We start from the raw sequence: 21,303 nt of genomic DNA, 5'->3' as shown, positions 1-21,303 counted from the left end.
GCTTTGGGGAGGATTGAGGTCAGATCAGGTTCTGACAACAAACTAACTGCAACGTTTCTTTGGGACCAGTCTGAGACCACATCAACTAAAGAGTCTTGGTGCAGCCTTTGGACTATCATAGGTATGTGTGATTAGCAAGGAGGACCTTACATTAGAATGAAGCAGAACATTACATTACAATGTCCGTAGTGTCATACTTGTGCCACTATAGGTTTATCTTAATTTACCCTCTGTCTCCTATATTTCAGTCTCAAATAAGAGGCACCAAAACCTGATGTTTACTATTGATTTTTAATTGTGAAGCATTTCCCGTTTCCCAATTTACTTATAGCGACTGTACAATAAATATCTCATTTTGATGCAGCATCGTCTGGCCTTGCTGATTCTAAACTGCAAAATAGCCCCAACAATGATCCAGTAAGAAAGCAGTAGATTATTTTCAGATAAGAGTAAGTTCCAAAGCTTCCACAACTCAAGAAAGCATACGGATTTGATTCCTAATGGTAAATCTCCAGACTGTTGACTTGACAAAGACTGTATTGACAAGCAATAAGCTGATCTTTTACGATATGCCCTCCTGCTAAACAACAATTAAAGCTGAAAAGCTGAGGGAATCAATTTTTGTAGCCTGAGGACGCCTGGATTAAAAATCACACATTGAAAGAAATTCAATTTAAAGTAAAAGGGCAATACAGCTGCTAAAACCGTGCTGTATTAAGCCGTGATATTAAAAAGCAATCAGCATCTTCTGAAGTACAACACCGTTTCCCTGAACTTATGGACTGAGAGGCAAAGGGTGGCTAGGGTGAAATGCATCAAGGTAAACAAATAAATGCCCAATATGAACAGACATAAATTAGTACTTTTCCTTTTTCTACTGCTTCTGTTTAGAACCTTTGCATCAAAATAAAAGATACCGAATTGGTTAAGCTCATCAAAAAGCTTAAAGGACAGGTTCACAATTTTTCAAGACTGTATTCAAACAATAATCAGGTTCCACCAAGGACACAGAAACAGGATTTTGCTTTTGCTGTCATCAGTCCACCTGTCCATACGGGACTTTAAGAGATTCCTCCAAAGGATGTTTCCTATGTGATGGGGGTCAAAATCCATAGTCCAAACACTTCTTCAAAAGTCAATATAAGGTGATAACCTATAAGTGGATATCTTGCATCTTGTTTCTCTTATACCACTGCAACTCGACAAGAAAGCAGCACCAGAAATTTAACACTAGACTCCAAGACTGGAAGGGACATAGCTGATTGCTAAGGCCTCATATTAAGCTCCAGATTCTTCCAGAACAATGACATTATGCCACACAAACAGGTGGATTGGCTACAGCATGAGCAACCTCTTTCAGTGTTCATTCGGGCACCTGACTGCTGATTAAAGACACACTTGAAAATTTGCAAACCTAAATCTTAATGTTTGATTAACCCACTATTACAATCTGTAAATACTCAGGCTTGAGGATTGAACTCATATAAGAGTTTATTACAAACTCCAGCACTGCCTGGAATTGGACTAGACCTTTCCTGTCTACTTTAATTTACTCTGTGAATTGGCCTTTAATTTTCGGGGCGGGGGAAGTAGACTCAGCAGTGAGGCATGTCTCCGAGGTGTGAGCTGACCTGCCTGGTGCAGATGCTACTGCACACTTAATTAGCTGCTGCACAAATTAATTAGCTTCATTAAACATGTTTTGCATTTGAACCTAGAGAAACACATTCAAAAGAGCTGGTAGTGAGGAGGGTCATTCAAAGGGACATGACTTTCTTTCCATTTTTGTCCACCACAGAGACAACTACAAACACATCCAATCATCTGCAAGGTCAGAATGAACAATACTGTTTTAGTGCTTCCGAATAGGATCACATTTACCAACCAACAAGCCTGAGCAACGTTAATTTGTCACATTTGCAATATGGATTCGGACCATGACCTGTAAAAGAGGCTAAAAGATATTGTAACTTACTGGTGGTTGCAGTTGACCGATGGAAAGTTAAGAACCTAGTGAAAGTGGTTCTTACAGAAATAAAATAATGAAAAGGCCGATTTAAAAAAGAGCTCATGAACTGATGAATATTATGTTTTAACGTATTTTGATAGACACTTTTGATCAAAACCAAGAGTTGAAGGCTTAAAGTAACATTATTGTACGTGCAATTTATCCTTACAATTTACGCTTTAATACATTTATCTCTATCACCCAAAATTTAAATTCCAACCAAACTGCATCAGCAAAAATATATGTTTTGTAGGAGTCAGTGGTGTAAAATAAAAAAAAAAAAAAAGCATGTTGGTTAAGGTTAGGAAAAGGTAATGGTTGTGTTTAAATGTATGTTTATGGTTATACTGGAAACCTATAATTAAAAGTTTAATAACTGGATGTTGTACTGCAACCATGAATTTTCAATTTTTGGGCTGAAAAATAATTTTTAACTATTTGCCATTTATGTAAAATAACAACTTATCCTCATCAAGGTAATAGAAAATGTTTTTCAGTTGCAACTGCATTCACATATATTTGCAGTTCTGAATTTAGTTTTTTAAGAAACATAATTTTTAGGGGACATGGTTGATTGAGGTCACATCAGGTATTGGAATGGTGGAGTTTGCAGCCTGCTTGCAAGTTTAAGGCTACCAGCTCATGTTCGCTAGAAGCTAACAGTGTAAAACACATGAATCTCTGAACCTCTAACTGTTCCTTCCCTTTTTATACTGTGTCTTCGTGTTAGGAGTAATGCTGACTAAGCCCCATGGAATATTATCATTACCATACTATTTAAGAAGAATCATAGAGGCTTTGGCATTGACCTTAGTTTCCTTTGGGAGACTGACCTGGTACATGCCAATGAATGCATCTATATATTATCTGAAAGGCGGCTGGAATACAACAGTTGCTCTGTTATGCAGGAGAAACAAAATCAAACAACAACAACAACAAAAACAAAAAAAACTTGCCGTTTGGTTTGGCATCTGAGGGGATCCAAGCAAGCAGTGACTGGGAGAAGACCCAGGAGGATAACTTAAAAATGCACTCAGAGATTTAGATCCTGTTTGGCCTCTACATTGGTAAACTGGTATTGTCCTGGAACATAACATGGTAGATGAAAAAGGATATTTAGGCTACTCTTAGTGTAAGTGGAGAAACATTTCACATGGCAATTTATGAACCATGAATCCTGTCCAGTACAGTTTTCTCGTTTATGCTTAGAAAATGGACACGATGGCTGGGCCCACTGGTGAGCAAGTCATTTTGCTTCAACGATATGATAGCAACTGTAAGTAATGAGATGGACATGAGTGATCTTGTCTTCCAAAGCTAATTCAGCTTTAGCATACATTGAGCTGGTTTTGGTTGCACTAGCTTCAATAGGCTGCATTGTCCCAAAGACTGGTTGCATATATATTTAATGAGCATAGGACGGTGATACAGTTAAGATTTGAAAAGGTTGACAGCACATAGAATAGAATAAAAGGTCACACATGGCCTTTTTTGATCCAGAGGTCAACTATGTACAGTAAAGATGACAGATGACTATGATTTTGTTCACCAAGGTCATTTTAAAACAAACATCTAACTGAGACGATGTGTAGGTTACCTTCTAATTAACCCCACCTATTACCCCATAGGGAACATATTGTGATAGTGATGGCACTTGGCACTTAAGTGCCATGAATGAAAAGTGACATTCACTCGTAACACATATCATCTTTAAGGTCAAAAACACTATTTTACACTGCAACTGTTTAGGTTGAAATTTAAGCGCGATGATGACCTTATTAATATTGAATGGTTCAGACGAATGGTATCTGAGCTTGGGCCAGGAAACATGCCGAACTTATTGTCAGATTTCCTTTTTTAAAATTCATATTTCAAAGTCAAAAGAGGGGCTATTAAACTCCATCATTTCACCAGTGCTTTCTGTCAGACTGTCTATGTCGCTATGAGTTACTCCATCAGTCACAGAGTACACACACAGATGCAATCATGACTACATAATAGATCTAAAGACACACACACACACGCACACACACACACGGAAAATATTAATAGTAGTGCACTGCAGCTACCATTTGTTATTGTAAGATTTTCTCTAAAAGCATTGTAAAAATGGTCAGAACCTGAAGCTAATGTGTTATGTTCTATAGAGCTAATTTGAAATAGCATAAATAACAAGGTCAATAGCGACAAAATGAGGTAAATAGGCAGGAATTAATAGTAAGCCAATCAGAGGTGCTTGGTAGAGGATTCAGCAGGTCAGGTAGGGCTGATAGCCACACATTAAGAAGAGGGTGGAATGGGCAGGTAGTTTTACCCAATCACTGACGACATGGGAGGGGGCTTCTGACACTCATGTGTTCCTGTTTGGAGAGCCCTGAGTGAGAGAGAGGGGATTCTGTGCAAAACTCAAACATGACATTTCAGACAGCAAAAACAAGTACAGTTGAATAGAGAGCTCATTGAGGAAAGCAAACATTTGTTTTTTAAATTAGTGAAAAAGAAAGAAAGTAACATTTGAATGCACCAACAATGCCACTGGTGACAAACAGCCTGTGGGGTAAAAGGGAAGCAGGGTGGACGTGTGGTGTGATTTCATCATTTTGGAAAGCTGAAGCAAACAGTCAGACTCAAATTCCCAAGCAGCTAGTGGTGTTTCCATGTGTTTAAAGGAGAACTCTAAAATTTTGGCAAACATGCTTGTTTGCACCCAAACGTACAGCCAGATGAGATGAGGTGAAAATCAATTTTTGTTTTACACCACATGAGGTCTAAAACTGTAGAAAGCCATCAAAAATAGGGTAAATCTAAGGTCAAGCCATTACGCACACTCTCTCAATGGCCCTTTCCGCCACCTTTAGCCCGACTGGCCTGCCTGTCCCCAAGCAGGTCTATAGCTCTAGGTCTAGTAGTACAACTGTTTTTATTCTTTACCTACCTCCATTTGTTCTATTAGTTATGATAGCTTTGTATTTATGAAAGTAAGTATTCCACTACCTCAGTAGTTATTTGTTTCTGTAACCAACGGAACCGATGGCCAGCATTGTTAAAGTCAAACCAACAAAGTTCTTATTCATATGAGTGAGGTCCTGCCCTGCTTCCCTTTGCCAGAAATAACTAAAAGAGGAGGGGAAAAAAAAAAAAAAGAGATGGATTTACAGAATTTTACATTAATAGCAACACCTGCAAACAAAAAGCAGCTGAAGGAACATGTGACACATTTGAAACAAATAAGAAAGCAATGGGATGAGTCATCATCGTTCTCAGTCTGTGCAGGACCAATAACCAGACAGCCTTCCCCACATCTTCCTTGTCCCTTTCAGTTCTTTCTGACTTTCCATTTAGCTCTAATACAAAGCACTCATCATAATGTCAGCTTCTGTGGATGACTGAGCACACTGCCTTTTGGACTGTTTGTTTTAATGTGAACCAAAGAAATGTGACAGAAATGGTCACAAATAAAGGATAATCTTCAGCCAGTTGGTCTATGATGGTGACGCAGGACAATTTCAGGCAAAGTGCCAATATCCTCGCTAGTCTCTCCCCATGTCTAAGCCATCAGACTGGTTATAGGTCACTGTGTAAAATGGATGTGTGATATAAGGCATACCCCGCCCTCTCCTTTAGTTTCATATCAGTAATGCCGTCTTTGGACACCAGTTTGTTAAAAACGAGAATCCCAATAACCATGTTAACCTGTCAAAGAGAAGAGGCACAGGATTAAAGCAGAGCAAAGGCAGTGTCATTACGTCAGAGCATGCAGCACTACTTTGATGATGGATGGTAATTATGATGTCATCTTGACAAAATGGACATGGCAACATGCATATAAAGTCATCACACACACATGAGCTGTTCTTACTGTAAGTTCTGCACTGTAGAGTACAGTACTTTACTGTACTTTAGGCTGCTAAACTACTAGACTATCAACCACCCAATGAAGGATGATGAGTCAAAATTGTGGAAATTCCTCACATGTATATTATTTTTTAAATGTGTGTTTACTTAACAAAAGAATTACTCGTGAAATATGAATTGTTTACAAACAAAGGTGTGTGTGGGGCGCTTAGGGGGTGTGTTTCACTGTGGTAATTTGCACATTGTAAGCGCTTTGAGGATTGACTACCTCTAAAAATCTCTTACGATTTGTACAAGACACTCTGATCCCTTTTCACTGCGGCTACCGGTTTGAGCAGACGGCTGTTTACTTATAACGGAGGAATAAGCACCGCGAAATGAATCACTGCGGCTCATGGATTTGTTAGAAACACACTATGCGTCACTGTTTGTGTCCGTGATTCACCTAGGATGTGGACCGAGCATGACAAGAGTTGTGACAGTTACGCGCGTGCATGCAAAGGTTGGCAAATAACATATTATGTTGTTTTAGGCAAAAAAGGATATGGAAGCCCTGCAGCAAAATGAGACTGTTCTTGTTCTAACTTAATAAAAAAGATAGTATGCAATCTAATAAAGACATTAGGTAAAAGTTAACACATGTACAACCCAGCCCTAACATGCTCATGTATAAATATGGACTGCTACAGAGTTCCTTTACTTTTGAAATGGTACAACTTGGCAGTTCATTATTTAACTTTAACACTTGAGTGGCAAAGTTATCCTACAGTTACTATTAGTGTAGCTCAAATTGTGGTTTTAAAAGTGATCCAAATGAACCCGTGATCTTAACAAAATGATAACAGTTGTCAATAGAAAATGCAGCACATTACATGACTTATTTTTAACTACTATCTTTAAGAGAAAGATATAATCGGGGGCCTGGTGGCTCAGAATTGGGTTGGAATGCAGGTTCGTTTGTGGCCCCACCCAGCAACCAAGGGCGACCTTGGTGCTGTTCCCGGGCCCAGATAAAATACAGCAGAGAGGGCATCCGGGAAAAAAAAAAAAAACTCACGGCGAGTCAACATGCGGAACACGTTCCGCTGTGGCGACCCCTGAAGGGACAAGCCAAAAGTGGTTGATCTTTTTTGATCTTCAAGATGTCTGTTTCAGCTCGACATAATGTCCACCCAGGACATTATGTCGCCCCACCCCACCTTACCATGCCCAGTAACAGTAGTAAGAAGCCAAAGTTCAGTAATGGCCAAGCTTCAAAGTCACAGACATGAGCCAGCTATCCTGTACATATTAAACCTTCCTTGTCTAAATTTAGTGGAATCTGCACTTGTACTACACTCAGACTAACTCCTAAGTATTAGATCCATTCATTTATATTTAATATCCTTGACAGCAACCACTATCTGAACCTTATTTTACTATGTGAAATTGTGTCTACTAGACTATGTTAGTATGATCGTAATCTATGGACTTCATCATTTACTTTGACAATACCACAAGCTCAGAACTAAAATGATTTGTTAGCCTGTTGGTCTAATTGGAGCCTAAACAGCGTGGTACTATTTTTCTCCAAAAATATCGGCCATAACGGCATTATTAGATGTTGCGATCTTTGATCAGCTGTGCGTTTGCTTTATTCTACAGTAACAAGCACAAACATGCATAGAGATTGATGTGACTGCATGTGTATCGGTGTATATAAAACGCTCACACTGCCCACTCTGTCTTTATGTGATGTTATGATAGATCATCTTCCTATTATCATTTCTAATCGGGTTGCTTACATCAGAAACAAAATTACAGGCAAATACCTGTGTGGTCTAACCTCTAAAATGTGGGCTACAAGTGAACTAAGCATTTAGCCCAAAATACTACAAATCTTAAATCTGAGTAAGTTCTAGTCGACTTTGTTCGTCAGCAGCCCACACTCCTAGACCCACCCCTCCCTCTACCTGGAGTAAATACCTGCTCAGCAGAGACTCACATGACAGAGAGAATCAAAGAGTCACAGTGACTCCATTTTTCATTTTTTAAAAACCTCACTGTCAGAGTTTAAAACCTTGATGTCAGAGCTATTTTGATTTAGATTTTATGATTAAATAAACTGAATCTGTTCAGGTACAAGTACGTGTAGCCAGCTAATTGTGTGTATTTAATGATTTGAAAATACAATAAAGCAGTTTTTTTAGACATTATTGTTACTGCTTTAAAAAAGAAAATAAAAAATAATAATAATTCTTGTATGGTTTTTGATTTATTTAGTTTACTCTATGAAATTTTTTTTGTTTTCAACTATTAATATTTAAAATAATATACCTTTTCAATATTGATCAGGCACTTTAAGTTGGAAATATTTGTCTCCTAATTGCTGTTAATATAAAAAAAGAAAAAGGAAAAAAGCATATCGGCATTATAAATTGTCCATCAGCCTCCATCAGCCAAAATCGTGCACTGAAAAACTCTAAATTGGTTGACCACGATTCAGTATCAGCATATTTGCAATTCAACGTTAAAGATACATGTCCTCAATATGTTCATACAAAACATAATCTGGTTGTAATTACGGTCCTGGGAAAAATGTATTTGCATTTCTTGTGCAGAAATGTGATTTTCAGGAAACTACAGGATCTACAGTGAGCAGGTCAAGAACCTTTCTAATGCTGTTCATTCTAATGCTGACCTAAATTCTGAAATACCTTTCAGTGACATAGCAAGGACGGCTTTCTGTCACTTTACAGTATGTATCCAGTTGTTAGATTCATATCCCCACCAGACTGCAACAAACTGGCCCATGAATTCACTTCCATAAGATTGGACTTTGTAATGACTGGACCAGACCTGTCTATCTTAAGGCTTCTCATTCAGGGTGCAGCAGTCAAAGTCCTTTAATAATCAAACAAATACGGACATACTCCTGTTCTTAAATCTCATCACTGGCTACCAGTACAAGACACCCAGCTCGGCGTCTTAATGGTTTGGCTCCCTGGTGTATTACTGACCCGCTTACTGACCATTATTCAGCCAGACTCCTCAGGTCATCAGACAGTCAATAACTGGACCCAAACTAAAGTGTTGGTCTTCAGAGGAAGCTTTTAGTTACCTTGGTCCTTCTTTCTAGAATAAAATACCAGATGATCCCAGAGCAACCACTAATATTTCTGAATTTACACGAAAAATTAAAACGTTTCTGGTCTCCCATGCATTTGACCGATTTTGTTTATATACAGTATATGTGAGTTTAAGGTGGTGCAGTTTTCACTTTTCCATTTTGTATAATAATGGATGAAAAGCCAGATGATACATAAAGTGTTTTCTTTATATGTGTGATTTGAGGATCTAAGAACAGAAGCCTTTGTTGTTATTTAAATGTGATATGATTTTATGTTATTGATCAATTAGTTTTTATGCTGATGTGAAGCACTTTGAATTGCCACTTAATGAAAAGTGCTATATAAATAAAATGTACTTGACTGTGTTGTTAGTGAAAACATAGTTTAACATAATAACCAACATTACTGAGGACATTAGGATTGTTAGTTATAACAAATAATACTCCATGCAACACAACAGACTTAAAAAGACTTAAAGGGGAAATACCAAGACAACGGCTGCAGCAGGTCCAACAAATGCATAAAGAAGACCTCCTTCCAGAGACAGCCAGCAGCTACAAGAGAGGAGCAGGAAAATGCAAGCAGTCAGAGACATGATTAGAAATGAAAAGATGGAAGAAAGTGGCAGAGGTGAAGAAATGTGAAGGATTATTAAGTGGAAGAAACAGAACAAGGCAAAAGGTAGAAGAACAAATGCATAGATGATGATCGTGGCATAAGAAAAGAAGAGAGAGAGGTAATTATGCTGCAGTTGTAAAGTGTGTATCCTGGCATTAACTGTTTTAGAGAAGGAGTCATACAATGGAAAGAGGAAAGCATACTTACTAGCTCGGTGTTCCGTACCCCTTCGCTTTGGTGAATCCCACAGAGATTGCCACTACTAACGCAGGGAGACCTGTGAAGAAAAATAAGAGGAAACGTTAACATATAGGATAAATGAGCGTATGATTGACATGATGAGCAGCAGACGGAAAGCTCACCCCATCCAAGACACAGGAAACGCTTGCGTATGATGCGGTTCCTGAGGCGGCCTGTCACTGCCATGTACGACTGCCACGCCTCCGTAAGAACCCAGCAGAACGAGGACAGGAAGAAGAAGTGAAGAAATGCAGCAATCAGGGTACATAAGACCTGCAATAAAAGGAAAACAAAAGAGAAGACAAGTCAAATATGACGGTGCATCACTATTATCATACATCTGAAAATGTGATTGATCCTCACCTTATTCCGTGTCTGTGTCTGTCCAATGAGAATAAGGGCATTGGAAGAGATGATGGAAAGGCAGAAGTTAATGAGGATGACTGAACGCTCAGATCGGATGTACCTGGAAGAAAGTGAAAAAAATAGATAGAGATAATGCTGCAGAGTACAGAGCTGCAGTAAATATCAGGGCTTTAGTTTTAAACCTTTCACCACATTATATCAACAATGTGATAGTTAGTATCACTTCATTCACCCTGGTGAGTCGCTCGGGTCATTTCACAAACTTAGTTTGGCAAAATCTGCCAAATTCTGACACTATTTATTATCAGCTAAGCATTAGCAAACCCTCAGCTAGCAAACAGCACTTCTGTAAAATTGAAAATAAACTAAGTGTTTGTGTTTCTCGAGAAAACCCAGCGGAGTGCTACAGTACATCTTCATAGGATCCCTTTTTATTAATCATATTCTGCCAGTCAGCAATAGTTTCAGGACCCCCAGTATTTGTTCAGTGTAGACTGCTGCTTTATTTCAATGTGTTAATTACATATTTAATGGAACATTACTGTATGTAAATAAATATTGGATCAGACTTCTCAGAGGTATCAGTAGATATCTAATGCCAAAGGACTTGAACTTTTTCAGCTAGATGTAGAGTGATATTTTTATAAATAGAAGGCAGAGGGACACTGAATACCACTGATGTACTACTCACTGTACATGTAAGTTGAACTATAGTACAGGATGCAAGTTGTAAATTGTTGAAGTTGTCCTTTAATGTGAATGCAAAAAAACAACAAGAAAATATTCTGAGAAACAGTTGAGTTCATTTCAGTCTGTCAGTAATGATTCATGTTTGAGTTGGGAACGAATCCAACTCAGTCCAATTCAAGGGCCTGAGACAGAATTAATTATCGAGGCCAAATGGATGCAGTTTTAGTCACATGGAGTCTGATAATTATTCCTATAATACAAGTGTTATGTGATACAGCACAGATACTAAAACTTTCACTAGTACTTTGTCTTTTCAGGTGGGGAAATGAGCAGCCAATGAACACAACAGCAGACATCAATCGCTGAATTAATTGGTGTGGAAACAGCTTTGATTAACAAAGTGTACTGGATATCAGCATGAGAGTAACTGGCGTAGTGCGGCGAACTTTTATTCCCTTATAAAAGCTCATTTAAAATGGAGAAGCTTTAAATTTGTTTGGACAAATTAAGATATATTTCTGCTCCCAGTGTTGTTGTTTTTTTTTTTTTATTTGTCCGAAAGCTGCGTGCACTCATTAAAGATTTCTGTGGCCTTCCAACATTAAGACAGCAGTGCCTTCAAACAAAGTGGTGTTTACGTGAAGAATCCAGATGAATGTCTCACTGTTGGTGCATTCGCAAATTTAATTAACTCTTTTAACCTTTTTTTGTTCAGAATTGTAAAAGTAAACAAAATCATTAATCGTTACTGAAAAGAGAACACTGTGGTGTCTACTACTAAAAGTTTGTTCTCGCGGGGGGAACAATCAAAGCTGATGCTTAAACAGCAGTGCATTGTGTACATGAGTTCCAAACATCAAATAATGGCTCCATTATCTTTGTTTTCGTATTGAAACTTTCAATACTTTCACTGCGTCCTTCGGCTTCACTAATAGTACACAGTTTGTAAGTTAGACTTCTGCCCCAGTGCTTTTATTAACACTATTATCTCACCTCCAGACTGACACATAGATGATGATGAGCAGCAATAATGTCAGCGAAGACACTCCACAGCCCACAATCAGCGTCACAGATGGGAGCTGTGACTTATCCATATTCTGAGAAGTGAACACAGAGGAAAAGTGTGAAAAGAGTGTTGGTGAGTTAAGTCTCCACTCACAATTCATCAAATCTTATACACACAAGCATCACATCTCCAAATCAACAGTATGACTAATAGAGCTACTGTAGTGAAAACCATCACTGAGAGAAACTTTGGCATGGCCTTGGAGATCGGTGATGTGTACAGACTTTGACAGGAGCTGTCAGCACATACAAAAGCTGAAAAATCCTCTGTTGGCTCGATTTGCTGAGGGCTCACCTCCTAACTGGGTCATTCATGGTTCAAATGCAGCGGACTACATTTTCCGTAACATCACTTTGGTCTCTGCCTGTATTCTAAAGTTCCCAAAACACTGTAGCTCAAGTGTTTTACGCAGGTTTATACAGTGCATCCAGAAAGTATTCGAAGCCCTTAACGTTTTCCACATTTTGTTATGTTACAGCCTTATTTCAAAATGGATCACATTCATTATTTTCTTCAAAATCCTACAAACAATAGCCCATAATGACAATGTGAAAGAAGAGTTAAGTTCATGTCAACGCACAACCCAAGCCAAAAAGTTCAAGGAATTGTGTGTAGACCTCTGAGACAGGATTGTGTCGAGGCACAGATCTAGAGAAGGGTACAGAAAGATTTCTGCAGCAATGAAGGTCCCGGTGAGCACAGTGGCCTCCATCACCGGTAAATGGAAGACATTTGGAACCACCAGGACTCTCCCTAGATTGGGCCGGCCGGGCAAACTAAGCGATCCATAGAGAAGGGTCAGGGAGGTAACCAAGGATCTGGCAAACTGCAAAAGCTCCAGTGTTTCTCTGTGGAAAGCGGGGAATCTTCCAGAAGAACAACCATTTCTGCAGGACTCCACCAATTAGGCCTGTGTGGTAGTGTGGCCAGATGGAAACCATTCCTAAGTAAAAGGCACATGACAGCCCACCTGAAGGACTCTCAGACCAAGAGAAACAAAGGTCTCTGGTCTGATGATAAAAAGCTTGAACTCTTTGGCCTGAATGCCAAGTGTCATATCTGGAGGAAACCAGGCACCGCTCACCACCTGACCAATACCATCCCTACAGTAAAGCATGGTGGTGGCAGCATCATGCTGTGGAGATGTTTTCAGCGGCTGGAAGCCAAGATAACAAATGAGTGGGTACGGGACAACTCTGTGAATGTCCTCGAGTGGCTCTGCCAGAGCCCAGACTTAAACCCGATTGAACATCTCTGGAGAGATCTCAAAATGGCTGTGCACTGACCCTCCCCATCCAACCTGATGGAGCTTGAGAGGTTCTGCAAAGAAGAAATGGGAGAAACTGCCCAAAAATAGTTGTGTCAAGCTTGTAGCATCATACTCAATTCTTTTAATTGTTTTTTTATTTTTGATATATTTGCAAAGATTTCAAACACACTTTGTTCACATTATGGGGTATTGTTTTCAGAATTTTGAAGAAAATAATGAATTTGATCCATTTTGGAATAAGGCTGTAACATAACAAAATGTGGAAAAAGCTAAGCGCTGGGAAAACTTTCCCGATGGTGTCCGTGTGTGTGTGAGAGAGAGACATTCCTACCACCCTGTTACTTAATGGCTGCCCATTTTCACAAAAATAAAACTAGTTAATTTTTTCACCTCGGGGTGACACTCAAAATCCACTCCCCATGTGGAAACGGGTTTAGCAGGTTAATCAGGCAGTTCGATATCCAATTTCCATCTGGTATTAACGTCCAACCCTCTACCTAAATATCTTAATTGGATCAAGAAAAAGACAGTGACGATGCAGGGTTTCCTGCAGTGTTTTTCATTGTAATGGACATTATCTGAAAGCAGAGTTTTCAATAAATCTGGAGAAATATATATATATATAAGAAATACATTAGACTTATTAAACTTAAAGGAAAATGAACAGTGATGCTGCATCAGACAGATGTTCTGACAGAAACCTTTAGGTGTGAATTCACTTTTCAACAATGTTCGCTGGTCCATGTCTTCAGAACTACACTATTACACTAGTTTACTACTATATGTAATGTAGATACAGTAATAGTGCTTTACCACCGCAATTTGACTCTACATGCTCTTTTTGGTTTTCCATTGGGCAACAGTTGTGGATAGTTCCTGGCACTTTTTTGATATCCCCTCTATCTAGGTTCCAAGAGAGCTGAAGCGATACCGAATAGTTGACGTGAAATCACTGCAGACTACTCAGTGGTCAGAGAGAAGTGTCACTACTGCTGCACCGTCTTTGAGCAGCCACAGTTGTCTCCAGTTTTCCCCATACTCCCCTGACATTTTTTCAGTGGCCTTTGGTCCTGCTGCCTTTAGGCTCTTCGAAAAACAGCAGTTATCTCTTTGGTGTCACAAACGGCAACATACTGGGAATCAAGAAGAACATTCCTTCACTACCCCCCATTGATTCTGTGTAGCTCATGCTGAAAATGACATCATAGCAGTTTGGTGGTTATATCTATGGCAACAAATAACTAATAAAGTACCTGGTACCAAATGGGAGTAGGATATAGTTTAGCCGAGCTGGTGCTATGAGGTAGAAAAACGTCTCATTTTGATGCTGCACACTGCCACCTTCACTTAGAAAAGAAACAATAAATATGTAGTTGAAAGGTTTACATTTGAGATTTGAATCTAGTAGTAAACCCTTGATATTTACTGTGGCTTGGTCTTATGTTGATTGTTGGCACAGATACACCTTCATCCTGAGGTTGTTTTGCTATCCCTGAGCTCACTGTTATAAAGAAGTAAAATGGCTGAATCCATCCCCTGATATGATCAAAACTGAACATGCACTTCAGTTGCTGAAGACACAACTAAAGGCAAACACCCCTGAAACCACCAGGAACAGAATCAGAAACATGAAAGATCACCAGCCTCTGATGATGTCTGCCTGAGAGGTTAGACTGAAAGCAAGACGGGAGCAATGTGTAAGCACCACTAAGGCGACATGCCATTCAATACACCGCAACTCCAAGCTTGGATCAGAATCAATGTTGTCTTAATAACAGTCCAGCCTCTGTCTCTTTGTCCTGCCTGACTGACTGAGAGCCTACATATATACGTTCAGTTGATTTCTGTTACGTTTTTAGGTCTTATGTTCTTAGGACTTTAATTATATATTACAATATATCATAACAGAAACTGTTACGAAGTTTGCAAAAAGATTTGAACAGATGTTTGTTAAATGTGCCAGGGAGAGAAACAAACGGGGCAGCTGTAGCTCATTTGGCGAGGCAGTTGTCCATGGCTCCCAGGGTGTTAGTGGTTCGATTCTCAGTTTCTCCTAGCAACATGATGAAGTGTCTGTCGACAAGACACTAAAATCCCCAAACTAGTGCTATCTCACCTGTAATGATGGACCTTTGTTTGTTTGCATTTCTTACGTCCTGTCTTGGTTATTTATTTTCGTAGTACTTCAGCCCCTGTTCTCGTTAGTCTTTTTGGTTCCTTTACTCATCTCATTAGTTTTGATTGTTTCCACCTGTTACGCTGTTTATTTAAACTCAGTTCTCTCCACAGTTTTTTGCCAGTTTGTCCGGTTTTGCTCACCTTGTTTGTCTGTTATCATTCATCTCTGTTCATGGACATTTAGCCTTTTGAAATCTGTTTATTGGACTTTGGTTTCCCCTGCTTGGTCCGAGGTTTCATCCTTCACTTGTGTCTGTTTGTTTCTCCTCTTTCTCCTCTATTGATCTGTTTCTGTTTAGGCATGAGTTTTAGTTTGTCCCTGTTTGTTTCTGGTTAAACACATTTAACTTTTATTTTTCACTGTCTGTTATATCCCTGTCTGATGGTCTTTACGTTTTTTGGTTTGGTTATTGATTTATCCCTGTTTGGCCTCAGCCCGGTTGGTTGTTTAGGTTCGCACCCCGTTTGGTTCATTTTTATCCTGTTTACCTAGTCTGTTCTCTCTGAGCCTGTGCGTTTTCCTTTCCTCCCTTAATAAAACCCTTTTTTGTATTGCTCTTCTTGCCGTCACCTGTCCTTGGTCCTTTCCTGGGTCCTTACATCCATTGGTGCTAGAGTGAATTTAGACATTTGATAAAATGGAATTCTACCTGCTCTGTGAGACATGCAAATGACAATTGTATAAACTGTGACTTTTTTGCAACTATTTTATTTCATATCCACGGTGTGGGTGTACAGGTTAGATCTTGTCAGACATGTGACCAAGCAGTGATGTCACGGTTTACTGCTATGCATTGCAGTTTAGTACAACAGGGTGAGGAGTTAATCCACAGCTAAGTACAAAATACAGTATTGGTAAATATTTACCGAGAGCAATCCTCACACTTTATATAATTAAACAGCCACTGAGCTTTTTAAGTGATGTCAACTTCAGTTTTTACCATGTGCATTTGTGTGGACAACAACATACTGGCTATCTGACAATTCATCTTGGATGACTTATGATTTGGCTCACAAATGATTGGAGTCAATAAAATTAAGCATGTAGTACCAGTTGGCTGGCTGAACAGAAACGTGTTTATGGAGTGAAAGGCTGGCAGGGAGACTCCACACACACCAGAAGAAAACTTGGTGTGTGTGCGCCTCTCTATGGAAAACTTGTGTGGTTTTCTATATAGGGGCATTTCTATTCTAATGAGAAAATGTGCGGAATAGACACACACACACACACACACACACACACACACACACACACACACACACACACACACACACACACACACACACACACACACACACACACACACACACACACACACACAAACGTTTAGAGATTGGCTGGTTGGTTTTTGGACTCTTGATCTGTTCCACAGCAAGGTGACTTCAAGGTGATTCATGAATAAACCACGAGACAAAACCAACAGATAAACAGAACACACACACACACACACACACACACACACACACACACACACACACACACACACACACACACACACAGCACACACATAGAGATAAAGCATGGAAAGTCAACCTCACATGAGGAACATGTGCATAATAACCATATGCATGGTCCTCTCCTATTTAAAAGTGACCACTAAACATCATCCCCATGTTACAGTACAGCAGACGTTGGCTCCGTTGCCATGGTGATGCTGTATCATGGCAGCAGCAGCTGCAGCAGCAGGAGGGTGGGTGTTGTATAAGGCTGTGTGTTTATGCCTGTGCTGCTTCAGATATTTCAGTTATTTAACACTACTGTCTAAATATAGACAAAATAATTGAAATTTTATTGTACTTTTCAAACTAAAGTTATAGCAAGATACACATTTAAAAGTTCAGATTCTTTTTTTATATAGTTCATGCTTTACAGGGAAACTAAAACACTTTTTCACTAATCTCATTTTTAAACAATGAATCAAGGCATGCACGGAATGCTGCAAAAATACAACCAAGCATAAAACCTAACCTACATTATCTGCCATCGCTAACTTTAGAACCTTAGATGTTGAGAATCAACATTAGGCATCACAACTCTGCCGTCCATGCTTTCATCATGCCCATACTACTGCAATTGCATTCTTCCTGGTACATCAGCCAGAGTCCTCAGCAAACTCCAGCACATCCAAAACCCTGAGGTTTCCCTGTCCACTCACTTTTGCTTCTTTGACCGCAGCACCCCTGACCTCATCGCCAAGCCAATTCACCCTCCGTAACCAGTCCCCCACCAACTGTAACTCTCTGACCCTGTCCACCACCACACTCTACACCACTTATCCCCAACATCCAACGCCAGCCACCAGACCTGGAATGACAGGCCACACATTTGTGATTCTACATATGTTCCCACAACAATTTTTAATGCATGATTCCCTGCGGCTACTCAATGTAAAGACCTTCAAAAGGAACAAGTGTATGCTATCACACACAAGCTACTGTAGCTAATAAATGATATGCATATTATTCATCTTACTACAACTTAATCAAAAGGCTCTATGTTTGATTAGAATCCAATGCGTCAGCAACATTTGTGCAGCAACATTTGTAGAAGAGCTAAGCTGTTACAGCTAAGCAAGGACAGAGACAGTTTTCATCTCAGATGACGGCAGCAAATCACTCGTCTGCCCATGCACAGCATAGCTAAAAATCAACAGAAGTTTTGCCTCAGCTTTTCTCTTAGTCTCTACTATCATTCTAACCACCTCCTTCCAAAGCAGATAGGGAACCTAATTCCATCTGTTTGGCAACGAAATTAAATTAAAGGATAGGTTCACAATTTTTTAAGTGTGTCTTAAAACAACAATCAGGTGCCCATATGATAATTAAAATGGTTCAGCTTTATTATTTTAAGAGCATTGGTATTAATGTTGTGGCTGATGGGTGTATCATGCAAAAATAAAACAAACAAGCTAAATGCACATGAGAAGGTGTTTGCCATGGGTCAGCCTGAAACTTAATTTCTGCATAGTAGGAGGATGTTTAGAGGTAATTATGCCAACTGTAATAGGCCAATTTATTGTAAGCATTGCTCAAGTTACCTGTTGAAGCAGGCTAAAAGCAGGAACAGGTATTGAGTAAAAAAAAAAAAAAAAAAGAAAAATATGGATAAACTGAACATTTTTGAAAGCCATGTATCATTTTCCTTTCACTTCAAAATTCTGTAACCACCTTTTGTTGATCTACCACATAAAATCCCAATAAAATACATCACATTTTTGGTTGTAACATGAGACATGTGGAAGATTTCAAGGGGTGTGAATGCAAGGCACTGTATACCCAGTCATGTTACTGACTTGTTGCCAGTTAACCTAATCAGTTTTCAAATGCTCCTCCATCTCGCCACCTCTCCACCACTTAGTATTACGTTGCTAATAAACACATAGTACAATTGTCATCTTTCAGCCATTTTTAACTTGATAACTGATACAGGGCTATTAGGGGTGGCAGTGGCTCAGTTGGTAAAGTGGCTACCTACCAACCATAGGCCCATCCACAGCCGTGCAGTGCCAGTCCCAAGCCCGGTAGAAAGTGGTGAGGATTCGCTGTGGTGACCCCTTAACTCGCAGGATATGCCCAGTAGACAAAAAAAAAAAAAAAAACTGACACAGGGCTTTTAGATTGGATGAGATTCTACAGGTGTACAATCTCATTGATTGTAATGTATTAAGGCACTTTTGATGGACGTTTTAAGGTACAAAATGCCCAGTCCTTGTTTGTGCATCACGTTTTTAAAAACTTTACCTGAACTTATTTGGAGTTCTCTATAGTCAAGAGTTATTTAAGTCTCTCTTTGTGTTTCCCAGGACTTAGTAATTGACATCATGTGTACAATATTGACAAAAGAAAAGCATATATAGAAAGGATGATATCCTTTAACATAATGTAAACACAATAAAGAACAACACTAAGAACAGCTTTTCAACAATATCAAAAAAAAGTAACGCCTACCCAAAGTAATTCAATATTGCTATAACACTTTCAATAAAGAGATATCCTACACTCTGTACTGTCCTTCCAGCAGCCCTTAACAGGTGGCTAACACAGATGTTACCTTCTTAATGTGAAGCACAAAGGCAAGGGAGAAGGAGAGGAGGTGGCCATTTCTATATCACTGAAGTAATACGGCTTTGTCCAGTGTTAGCTCATTAAACATTAGCTAATTGGCAAATATGAGTAAGAGCTGGCAGTGGCGCTAGATAAAAAGTGACACAACATTAATAATACAAAATGTTAAGCTCAAGGGGAGTAAAAGTAAAGTCAGGAGGTTCATCATCTGATTTTCAAGAATGTGGCACAAGTGAGGAGTAATGACAAGTAATGACAGGAGTGACAGATCAACAATGCCATTACTTTTTTTTCCTTTAGAGGAAAAATAAAAGCCCAGTGATCCTCAGCTTAATTATCACATAAACTCGAGCATGCGGGAGGAACTATTGTACACAGACCCATGGAGTGTGGTGTTGTAGGCAGGTGAAGAGAGTTAAGTTGAGGTAAGGGGACAGTTTAATGAAATAAGCTTTGCAGTTGGTAGAGGTGGAAGTTAGGTGGTCATGAGTGCACCAAGACATGAAGGACTTTCACCCCCTCCCCCCTAACGCCCCTCTAGCAGGAGATAATTGGCTGAGTTTATAGCCTGTCTTGTCTCTAGGTTGGATGTGTGTGCCGGGGCCAAGTTAATTAAATCCCTCTGATTAATCTGCACTGCAGTGAGTTCCTTCTCTAAAAGCAAAGGAGGAAGAAAAAAAAAAAAAAAAAGATTATGAGTGCAGTGGAATGGAAAGGCGTCTGCTGAGACAGACAAACTTTTTACTTCCTCCTCAGCCAGTGACAGAGCTCGACGGGAAGTTTCACACAGTGTACAAACGAGAGAACTACCATTCGAAAATAAAGTGACCAGACTGCATTATTCCACATGAGCAGAGACAGAGTTGCTCCAGCTACCACTGCTGAGGAGCTGCACGGGATGTCATTTCCTCCAGAAATCTATCCCAGGGCATTTCCAACATTAACAGTGAACAAATGTGATTGCTTAAACAAGCTGCACTAGTATCAGTTATAGAGAATGGTCATGACATAGGATTTGTTGGATGATACTGTTCAAAGAAAATGTAATTATGTTTGTCACTAGGACGTTTAAATCCAATCTGTCACGAAATAAATGTATCATTGTACCAGTATTTGCTCAATTAAGCAAAAAAAAAAATAAATAACTCAAGCAATACAAAATACCCCTTTACTACTTTCATAGGAGGTGCTGCTAATCAACAAGCCCCTTGATTAATTTATCATCAGCAGTCGTGCAAATGTCTATAAAAGTGGACGTTTTAGCCGTTTGCTGGTTTGGAGCCTTCAGGTGTGTGTTAACACAAGAGGGAAAGACATAAGCAACGGCCTTAGAGAAGCAATTTTTGCAGCACATCAATCCGGAAAGGCTAATAAAACCATTTCCAAACAATTTGGGTTCAATGTTCTACAGTGAGAAGGATCATTCACAAGTGGAAAACATTCGAGAGACTTGTTAATTATGCCAGGTGTGGACATCCCAGTACATTCACCCACATCTTACCAAACATAAATGTGCATCCTATTCATAAATTATTTTGCTACAGACACAAACGGGTTCTTCATTGTTTCTCAATGCATCTAAGGAGTCTTTCCCACTATATGAGATATGTTGATGTGACTATCCCAACTCTGATCCTGCATTTGACTGGGATATCACTACAGAACACATAATTAATTCTCTACTAATTCAGAGCAGACCAGAAGACTAATTTCAGTAATTACAGAACCATATTAACCTCACAAGCTGAACCTTATGGATACATTGGATCCCCTACGGACCTTTCAGACACAAACATTTTTGTGATTACTTATTGAAGTCAATTAACCTCCTATGGCA

The 21,303-nt window shown here is 39.3% G+C and overlaps 1 protein-coding gene across 11 annotated transcripts in view; it reads right to left on the bottom strand.

The window, feature by feature from the left end:
* Positions 1–21,303, bottom strand: part of adgrb1a (adhesion G protein-coupled receptor B1a) — a 153,911-nt gene that overhangs the window by 13,902 nt on the left and 118,706 nt on the right. For 8 of the 11 annotated variants that reach the window (XM_067511024.1, XM_067511017.1, XM_067511027.1 and 5 more), the window contains 7 exons: positions 11,881–11,984; positions 10,195–10,297; positions 9,954–10,104; positions 9,799–9,868; positions 9,461–9,527; positions 5,616–5,701; positions 4,323–4,382 (listed from right to left, as the gene is read on the bottom strand). In XM_067511024.1, the coding sequence (XP_067367125.1) occupies positions 4,323–4,382; positions 5,616–5,701; positions 9,461–9,527; positions 9,799–9,868; positions 9,954–10,104; positions 10,195–10,297; positions 11,881–11,984 (641 nt within the window). The remainder of the gene's footprint in view (positions 1–4,322; positions 4,383–5,615; positions 5,702–9,460; positions 9,528–9,798; positions 9,869–9,953; positions 10,105–10,194; positions 10,298–11,880; positions 11,985–21,303) is intronic. The other 3 variants (XM_067511020.1, XM_067511023.1, XM_067511025.1) reach the window with 1 other exon arrangement.

This window comes from Channa argus, chromosome 7 (genome assembly GCF_033026475.1).
Source record: "Channa argus isolate prfri chromosome 7, Channa argus male v1.0, whole genome shotgun sequence".
In the NCBI taxonomy this organism is placed as follows: Eukaryota; Metazoa; Chordata; class Actinopteri; order Anabantiformes; family Channidae; genus Channa; species Channa argus.
The sequence above is the reverse complement of the archived record's forward strand: the minus strand, read 5'-3'. Positions and strand labels throughout refer to the sequence as shown.